The 10,135-nt window shown below is 43.7% G+C and overlaps 1 protein-coding gene across 1 annotated transcript; it reads left to right on the forward strand.

Moving 5' to 3' along the window:
• The first annotated feature begins 984 nt into the window (after nt 1–984).
• Nucleotides 985–4,594, forward strand: LFY (floral meristem identity control protein LEAFY). Its single transcript, XM_048697306.2, has 3 exons — nt 985–1,594; nt 1,688–2,085; nt 4,012–4,594. Exons 1-3 carry the CDS (start codon nt 1,180–1,182, stop codon nt 4,375–4,377), a joined length of 1,179 nt encoding a protein of 392 aa, XP_048553263.1. The 5' UTR covers nt 985–1,179; the 3' UTR covers nt 4,378–4,594.
• The last annotated feature ends 5,541 nt before the right edge of the window (nt 4,595–10,135 follow it).

Raw genomic sequence — 10,135 nt, forward strand, 5'->3', positions numbered from 1 at the left:
AGCACTTCCGACCAAATTGAAATCACCACATATTAAAATAGGGTAAGAAAAAGCCTCGAGAATATCATGCAACTCGGAAGTGTAATCTAGTTTTAATTCTTCCTCCACTTTCTCTTTTGATTTCTTTCTACTGTCAGATCTGACCTCTGGTGGGAATCCACGGCGGCGGCGCTTTGCATCGGGAGAGAAGAGAGGGAAGAGAAAGGAAAGCTGATGAAGGAAGGAAATTGAAGAAGGTAGGAAAGTGTCAAGGGACCTATGCAGTGGATGCGATCAGGTGTGTTTGGGTTGTTCTTATATCGGTTTAAAGCATGAGTTTTATGCATAGCCCAAGTTGTGTTTTGGTGGGCTTCTGCCTTATGTGCCAACCTAGCCGAGTTGGGATGTTCTGTAGGATTAGACTAACTCGGATTATGGTCAGTCGATTTTGATTGTACCTCAGTTTTGTTTGGCCGTCTGATCATAAATCAAGGGCAGACCAGAATTCCACAAACCTAAACTCAGAATTCGGTCGACTTTTCTAGGTTTATAACTTGCACCTTGTTTGCACCGTGAAAAACGATAATGCCCAAATAAACCTATTCTACAAGCTTTAGCTTTAGCAAGCATCTCGAAGAAAACAGTGGGGGCGCATGCAGGAGAAAAGCACCCAGCAAAAGACGGAGATCTTTTGGAAGAGCTTTGCGACGTGCACAGTACTGATGCATGCACGCACGCACGCACGCCGTGATAGGACTACACAGTGCGCTGCTGGTGTATTATTAGGTTTAGCGTGTCTTCTTTTTATGTGCCCGCCAGCACGTAATAGGCGCTAGAATCTACAGTGTCAAATCGCGGCGCGGGTGGCGACGCAGCTTTCTACAGGACTAGTCGTTTTCACGGAGCCAGCCATAGCTCGCTCGCTTCAAGCTTCGGCCAAACGACAGAGCATGCATGAATAAATGCAGTGCAGATAGTGAGATAGATAGATAGATATCCATCCGAAGCAACAGTAGGATTTGTCAAGTCAACCGCTTCCTTGCATGCATGCATGCATGCAGCAACACTACAGTCGCGGCTTTATATGGCAAGCCCCGATGCCATTGCGATGCACGGCCACGGCAAAGGCAGAACACCAGCAAGAAGGAGCTAGCGTAAGCGCCAAAAGCGAGAGAAGAAGACTCTCGTCTCGTGTCGTGCATGGATCCCAACGACGCCTTCTTGGCCGCGCACCCGTTCCGGTGGGACCTCGGCCCGCCGGCTCCCGCGGCAGTGCCTCCTCCCCCTCCCCCGCCGCCGCCTCCTCCTGCGCTGCCTCCGGCGAACGCGCCGAGGGAGCTGGAGGACCTCGTGGTCGGGTATGGCGTGCGCGCGTCCACGGTGGCGCGGATCTCCGAGCTCGGGTTCACGGCTAGCACGCTCCTGGTCATGACCGAGCGCGAGCTCGACGACATGACCGCCGCGCTCGCGGGGCTGTTCCGCTGGGACCTGCTCATCGGCGAGCGGTTCGGCCTTCGCGCCGCGCTGCGCGCCGAACGCGGCCGCCTCATGTCACCGGGATGCCGCCACCACGGATACCAGTCGGGGAGCACCATCGACGGCGCCTCACAGGAAGGTGATTATCCATGCACGACCCATCTGATTATGTCGATGTGTTTGTGCATGTGAAGCCGTTAAGTAATCGTTGTGCGTGTATACGATCTAACAGTGTTGTCGAACGAGCGCGATGGGGCGGCTAGCGGCGGCATCGGCGAAGACGACGCCATGAGGATGATGGCGTCTGGCAAGAAGCAGAAGAATGGGTCCGCAGCGAGGAAGGCCAAGAAGGCGAGGAGGAACAAGGTGAAGGAGCTGCGGCTGGACATGCAGGGGGACGAGCACGAGGACGGCGGGGGCGGCCGGTCGGAGTCGACGGAGTCGTCAGCCGGAGGCGTCGGCGGGGAGCGGCAGCGGGAGCACCCGTTCGTGGTGACGGAGCCCGGCGAGGTGGCGAGGGCCAAGAAGAACGGGCTGGACTACCTGTTCCATCTCTACGAGCAGTGCCGCCTCTTCCTGCTCCAGGTGCAGTCCATGGCCAAGCTGCATGGCCAGAAGTCTCCAACCAAGGTACACATAATTCGCCATTGCTACGTAACTCTCTCTACCTGCTCTACGTTGGCTGCTCTGAATCTGAATACAGCTGCATGTCAGCTACTGAACTCACCGTGACTACTCAAGCTAGTATTGATTACTGACAGTTCCGTTCATTTCAATACTGCTACCTACGCGCTGCCATCTCATAAATTTCTGATGGGAGCGAAGATTTCATGTTAGTTTAGAAAATCTGCACTCACCTTCATGTACCATTGGCTTCTGCATGAGTCAGTCACTGCCAAAAAGTACAAAAGAATTTTTTTTGGCGAAATAAAAAGTACTACTACAAAAGATTAATTAGAGGTCAATACGAGGGAAGTGTGTGCTTTGATTAAGTTAGATTTACAGCGGCGACAGTGTATAAAATTCTGGAAGTAATCATGTACAAGTTGCTGCATGCATGTCCTCATAATCAGGTGCAATACATGTGACCACACGGCATGTGTGGTCAGCTATCTTATGCTAAGTTAAGACAAGTATTTGTGGAAGAAGGAGGTGCATTACATGTGAATTGAGGTGTAGTTTAAACGTGACCTGTTTTTTCTAATCAGTGTGTATTAGGGTTTGGTAACGTAGTCCTTAGCTGGAGTAGTTGTAAGGCCCCGGCTAGTTTGTGCTTAACCATGCCAAACCTTTGTTACCCAAAGTTTGACCAACAAAACAGATGTAGGCATGTAATAGGAAATAAATATGCATTTATGAATCCAAAAAAAGTGTGAATATAAAAATTACATGATTGCAATGACAAAAATGCAAGCCATAGTATGATAGTAATTTTATTTGGGGGGGGGGGGGGGGGGGAGTATGATACTCCCTTTGCTCCTAAATATAAGCTTTTTAGAGATTTCAATATGGACTACATATGAAGCAAAATGAGTGAATCTATACTTTAAAATGCGTCTATATACATCCGTATTTAGTTCATATTGAAATCTCAAAAAAAGCTTATATTTAGAAATGAAGGGAGTAGTAATTAGCTCCAAATGGGTGTTCGGTTGCACCGTAGCGTTTTTTTTCTTTTGTGGAAACACTGTTGAAAAAATAGGAAATATATTGGAACAAATGAGACGAATATCCCAAGAGGTTATAATCAATTAAATACCGATTTGTAACTTCAGTGCAAAATTGCATATGTATAAGTATGCTAGGTTTGATGCAAATATTTGATTTGTGATGTTTGTGTGAAGCCATAAAAAATGGCTTCTATTGTTAACTTTTGGCGTCAAACCAAGCACGACGAATAGTGGAATAGTTTGAGCTAAAAAGGCCTAGCTAACTACGTAGGAATAGTTCTTAGTCGAATTTTGTGAACTTGTGACCTCGAACTCAACATGGCTGAATGTACCGGATATTGCCCACTTCACTTACATAAATTTGGGCTTCGTTTGGTAGTTCTCGAGTCTGGAGATGCTGCTGTCACACCGATATGGCACAAGAAACGCATAATCTTGGAGAGGAAATGAAATACGATCAAGCACTAGGAGCGGTCGTAGAAAACCTGAAAAAGAGCCCGGACGTGTCAGCTATCGATAGGCCCCGAAAGCCTGCCGGCCCTGTGCTGTCCTGTCGGCCCCTAGCTCAGCATCAGGTAGGCGTGCATGACATGGAGGCAGAGGCAGGGGGAGGGGCCCTCCCTCGGGTGCCGGGTGACTGGCCTCCCCTGCCACGTAAGTACGCCGAGCCATGTGACCTCCCCAGTGCTCCGCCTGCCACTGTGCGTGCGCGCCACCGCTCCCCGGACTGCACCGCCTGGCCGGATTCCATGGCGATGCGACGGGCGCAGCGCCCAGTCAGACCGCACCGGGCTGAGCCAAGCCCGCGCGCGCACTGTGCGACGCATGACGAACGGACGAGCTGACTGAGCCTGAGGTAACTCGTGTACCTTGTGGGCGCGTGCAGGTGACGAACCAGGTGTTCAGGTACGCGAGCAAGGTGGGGGCGAGCTACATCAACAAGCCCAAGATGCGGCACTACGTGCACTGCTACGCGCTGCACTGCCTGGACGAGGACGCCTCCGACGCGCTCCGCCGGGCGTACAAGGCGCGCGGCGAGAACGTGGGCGCGTGGAGGCAGGCCTGCTACGCGCCGCTGGTGGACATCGCGGCGCGCCACGGCTTCGACATCGACGCCGTCTTCGCCGCGCACCCGCGCCTCGCCATCTGGTACGTGCCCACCAGGCTCCGCCAGCTCTGCCACCAGGCCCGGAGCGCCCACGACGCCGCCGCCGCCGCACACGCCGGCGCCATGCCGCCGCCCATGTTCTAGTCGTGCGGCCGCTCTCGTCGTTGGGGACGGCGGTGCGCTGGAATTGAATGTTGTGAGTTTGTTGCTTGGGCCTTGGGCCAGTGGAGTGGAGCGGCCTTTGTGTGTGTGCTTGCATGGGACATGCGAATGTGATGAATTCTTGTAACATGGATGTTTAATTCTAAGACATCTGGCGATATGTGATCAATCATCACCGGTTAAATTTCATCGATGAAAATTTGAACTGCCCAGCTGTTATCATCACGACAATGTCTTTTTTTTTTGGTGCGTGTGTATCCATCAACACGTTCCACCAAGGGGCGACGCAATCTTTTTAAAAGATTGCCCGGGTTGCAAGTCGTCAGATCTGGTGCATCGAGCGTCCAAGAGAGAGGGGTAACGAGAGAGGAGAAGGGAAGGAGAAAGGGGGTCGGTGGCGGGGTGAGGATCGTGCGTGCATCTGTTGCATGGCTGAGAGGTGGCGACTCTAGATGAGAGTTAGTAGGGAGAAAGTGAAGATTGGCTGCTGTTGAGAAACAAGTGAATGGTAGCTGAGAGAGAAGAGTAACGAGATAGATTTCTTGAAGACAAACGTCTAGGGAGATAAGGTTCAACAAGGATGTTTCACTCATAGGGCTTTTCCCGTTTTCTAACCATCGAAACTTTTGTCAAGATTTGTGTTGTTTTTATTCTTGTGTGGGTTTAGGCTGATTTTTGACTTGCCTTTCTTTGGGGTAAGTCAATTTTTGTTCTTAGCCTGAATTTTTGACCTGCCCCTATTTGTGGTAAGTCAATTTTTTCTCGACCAAAATTTTGATTTGCCCCTGTTCGGTTAAGTCGACTTTTCTTAGGCTACTTTTTGACTCGCCCCTGTTTGGGGTAGGTCAAATTTTTTTTGCTTCTTTGCCTTTTTTTTGCTTTCATTTTTCTTTGTTTAGTCGGTTTTCTTTTTCTTTTTTTTGAATGGGTATTTTTTGCCTATTGGGTGAGTGTAAATGTAAACATTCAGTACTATAGAGTATGTGGGTAAATTACACCAGAGAGTGAAAATGCACTATTGTATGTTTATTCATTGCATATTTAAAAATTGCAATTTCAGGGCAAAATTGTGTGCAAGTTTTTCATCTTGATTTTCTTCTTAAAGTTAATACCAGTGGCACTAATCCATTCTGCTTTAGAAGCCTTAGTTATTTTGAATTTTTAGTATTATTTTATTTTTGTTACTTTTAAGGACAAAATACCAATGTGATTAACTTATTCCTTCATAGTAGAATTCTTATCTTATTTACAAAAAATCTAGTATTTTATGCTTATTGTTGCATAATTTGATAAAGCGCAATTTTATATGTTTTTTGTACAATTTTTGTCATTATTTATTTCATATTTTTCATATTCTTTCTTCTGAAAGAGTAACACCATTGCAACTAATTCATTCATTCTTAGAAAACATTATTAGTTTTTATTTTATTTTCTTTCTTACTTAAGGGTAAAATACTAATGCCACCAACTCATTCCTTCTTAGGATTTTTATGTGAAAATTCCACTATGATATGTGTATTCTTGCATATTATGAAAAGGCCACAAATTATGTGTAAATTTTCTACAAATTTGATTAGTGTTTGTTTCAATTTTTCAGTTTTCTTCTTCTTAAAGGGTAATACTAATGTCAATAATGCATTCTTTCTTAGAATACTTTATTATTTTAATTGGTTTAGTTTTTATTTCATTTTCGTATTGAGTAATACCAGTGTCACTAATTCATTCTTGGTTACAAAATTTATTATTTTGATTTTATTTTATTTTATTAATCATTGTCTTTCTTCTTTAAGAGTAATACCAACATCACTAATCCATTCTTCCTTTTCTTCATTTTTATGCTAATTTTTTTATTCATTATTTCATTTTCTTTCTTCTTCAAGGTACCAATGCCACAATTAATACCTTATTATAAAAACTTGTTTTTTGCAAAACTTTGACTGTTTTATGCTTATTAATGCATATTTAGAAAAACACAATTTACGTATAAATTATGTGCAAATTTTGTCATTATTTTATTGATTTTTATAATTTTATTATTTTAAAGTGTAATATCAATACCACTAATTTATTGCTTCTTTGAAACTACTAATTCATCAGTTTTTTTCTTTGAAAACTTTATTATTTTGATTTTGATTTTGTTTTTATTTCTTTTTCCTTTTTGTCTTAAAGGGTAATACCAATGTCACTAATTCATTCTTTCTTATAAAAAATTGTTATTTTGATTTTGTTTTAGTTTCTTTTTCATTTCCTTTCTTCTTTAAGGGTAATACTACCAACGCCACTACTTCATTCTTCCTTATAATACTTTATTTTTTATTTATTTTATTTCTTCTTTAAGGGTGATAATAATGTCATTGATTAATTCCTTCATGAAAACATGATTTTTTTGCGAAACTTTCAGTATTATATACTTATTCTTTCATATTTTAAACATCACGATTTCCGCGTCAACTGTGTGCAAATTTTGTCATTATTGAATCTAATATTTTAATAAAATTTATAGTATGAAAAAGCGCAGTTAAAACCATGGTAGATTGGTAGTTAAAAAAATCATGGTATTCTAAGAACACTTGGGAAACAGGGGAATAAGGGGGAGTTGTATGGTTGGGAGCGAGCTATGTCTCACTGTAAAGATGACCGGTATTAACATCTCTGTATAATTTTTTGAGAAACACTCCTGACTGTGATGATTTTTGTCTAATGAGACGGGTGATCGGTAGCGACATCGATGTACGTGTAGCAGTTTTATCTCTGTGGGCGTAGATTTTTTTTTAGAAACACTCAAACAGTGACGATGTTTTTGACTAACGAGACGGGTGATCGGTAACAACATCCATGTACGTGTAGCATTTTTAAAGAAACACTCCGACCATGACGATGTTTTTGATGGGAGCCGCTCACACGAGCGTCCCTAGCGCGGGTGGTCACCCTTGGACGCGCATGCAGGTAGCTAGCCAGCGAACATGCCAAGCTAGCTCATGCACAGATGTGCATCTAGGAACTAGTACTATGTAGTGGCGGAGATGTGTAGGAACATGTACAAGTGGTACTATGTACGTAGGGGCAAGACCGAGTAAAAATTACTATGTGCAGATATACAGGTGATAGCTCATAATCGTGAGGCCGTCCAGTGACCGAACCACGATTAGAGCCTCGGGCAAAAATTAAGCACTTCTAATCTTTCCCTAATCTTCCTAATAATAAAGCACGGATTGACTTTGTCGGATTCACCGTCACAATATGCTTTCTTCTCATATCATAATATGCTTTTACAATTCGGCAACCCGACACAGCGAAGGCCGAGCACACCCAGCTCCTCCAGCCCACCACACGCTCGACGTCGGCCAGCGGCCGTGCGGCTGCCTAGAAGAGATAAGGTTGGCCGTCTAAGTGTATCCACGTGAAGAGAATAAAGACACCGTGCTTGAGCTAAAAGCAGGTCCAATGAAAATCAAATAACATACTAAATACGAATATTTTTAGATACATCAATATGTATCAAATTAATATATTACAAATAATATGGTATCTAAAATCATTTGGTTTTAGATATATTTGTATGTAGACAAATAATATGAATCGGCTAGAGTAACTTTACTTTTAGAAAAGTGGATGGGATGAATAAAATGCATACTAAAAGGATGGACTGATTGTCAACTCATGCCCCCTATAATCCTTCGGTTTCTAAGTATAAGTCTTTCTAGAGATTTCAATATGCATTACATACAAATATATATAGACATATTTAGAGTTTAGAGTCACTCATTGAGTATTATATAAGGTCTGAAATGCAAATGCAATATCTTTATAAGTGTATGTGTCACTCATCCTAATATACTCACACCTTTAAAATAAGTGCATATATGATCTACCACTTGCTATTTGCTTACAAATCATGACACGTATTGTTTTGTTTTTTATCGACTTATATTTATGTAGGTTCATCAAAAGGGAGTAAATTTCCCAGTAACACTACTCTAACCTTTTGCTGCATTTTATACAAGATGTGCTTGGTGGACCATTAAGATGACAATATTTTTCCCACACCTTCCCTCTGCTTGGTGGTCGTTCCAGCAGGAGTAAGATGTGTCTGTTGGCTATGGCGGAAGCAGCAGATGGGCGAGTGTTGTGCCATCATGTGGAGAACGTGTAAAAGATGTTTGTAGTGCGCGATATGCCACCACGTCTTCATTGGCAATCCAGTTGTCGCTTGTCACTGAAGCATTCCTCCCCTGAGCACCGCCAAATAGAAGCTCGCCTCGCCGAGGAGTGAAGGTCTTGAGACAATATTATCAGGGCTCGAGTGTGTGATATTCTCCCGTTGCAACGCACGGGCCTTTTTCCTATTAATAATAAAGTACGGATTGACTTTGTCGGGTTCATTGTCACAATACGCTTTCTTTCCATGAATTTACGCTTTTAGTTTGAATTCAAAATATATACACGAGGTGGTACTAAATTTTGAGTTTCGTGCGTCGCCTGATCGAGCACGCGATCGAGCATCCTCCCGTCTCGTACATCCGGCCCGCCTTGACCTGTCCACGAAATCATGTAATTCAGGCCTCTTTTTCTCACGTCTCACGCATATGGGCCAACTTGGGCCGCCGCTCGAGGACTAAGTTGCTGCCAAAAAAAAAATGCGGCAGCAAGAATCGAACTCACAACCTGCGTTTGGATAAAATTACATGGTCTAGCTGACCTATCTCATGGTTGTTGAAAACAACGGAGTCTCGGTTCTTTATATATAGTACCACCTCGCGTCTTTACCTACAATAACACCAGTTTATATACATCTGCGAATTCAAATCAATAAGCCGCCTTGAGGATTAAATAGGAGAAGAGGGTAAACAATCGGCCCGTTCTTCCCGGAAGAATTAAGAAGGCCCTGAAAAAGAAGGAAATCAAAATAGGCACGCAGCCACACCCGTTGATGGAGGGACTTAGTGGGAAAGAAGAACCCAAAATTCTGGCATGCATGGTAGCAATTATAGTACGCAGCCCGGCTATTTAACATGATGGAGAAATTTCCTGCAGTACATATGATGAAGAAAGACGTGCACGTGTGAAGAAGACATGCAAAAGTTAAAAATGTACTTATTAATCACACATATGTATACCCCAGTTCTCAAAGGAGGAGACCGCATGGCCCACAAGGCCAACAACGCATATGTTAAGAGTTTTTACAAAGAATTTCAAAGAAAATTCTTCTTCATGTTACAGATATTTCACGTGGGTCATAAATCAAATCATCATTATGTTTTAGGTCACGCTTATTGTTTTTTGCGAATTCACAGTGACTGGATTATGCGTGGCCGATGCGATTTTCATCCGTTGCAATGCACGGGTCCTTTTGCTAGTTATCCTAAAAAAAAATTGGATGCCAAGTTGAGACAACATGATACAGGTCCCTTGACGGAATAATACTCTAGTGGACCTGGGCCAGATCATATACGTGTGCATTTAATCGCGAGAAAAAACTTCCACACCCCGGTTGCAATGCACGGGTCCTTTTGCTAGTTATCCTAAAAAAAAATTGGATGCCAAGTTGAGACAACATGATACAGGTCCCTTGACGGAATAATACTCTAGCGGACCTGGGCCAGATCATATACGTGTGCATTTAATCGCGAGAAAAAACTCCCACACCCCGGTTGCAATGCACGGGTCCTTTTGCTAGTTATCCTAAAAAAAAATTGGATGCCAAGTTGAGACAACATGATACAGGTCCCTTGACGGATTA

Source organism: Triticum urartu, chromosome 2A (genome assembly GCF_056163025.1).
Source record: "Triticum urartu cultivar PI428250 chromosome 2A, HENAU_Tu73, whole genome shotgun sequence".
Lineage (NCBI taxonomy): Eukaryota > Viridiplantae > Streptophyta > Magnoliopsida > Poales > Poaceae > Triticum > Triticum urartu.

Coding starts and splice junctions, on each gene's coding strand:
- LFY (XM_048697306.2), top strand. CDS start 1,180: ATGGATCCCAACGACGCCTTCTTGGCCGCGCACCCGTTCCGGTGGGAC. Junction 1,595..1,687: donor CGACGGCGCCTCACAGGAAG/GTGATTATCCAT, acceptor ACGATCTAACAG/TGTTGTCGAACGAGCGCGAT. Junction 2,086..4,011: donor GCCAGAAGTCTCCAACCAAG/GTACACATAATT, acceptor GGGCGCGTGCAG/GTGACGAACCAGGTGTTCAG.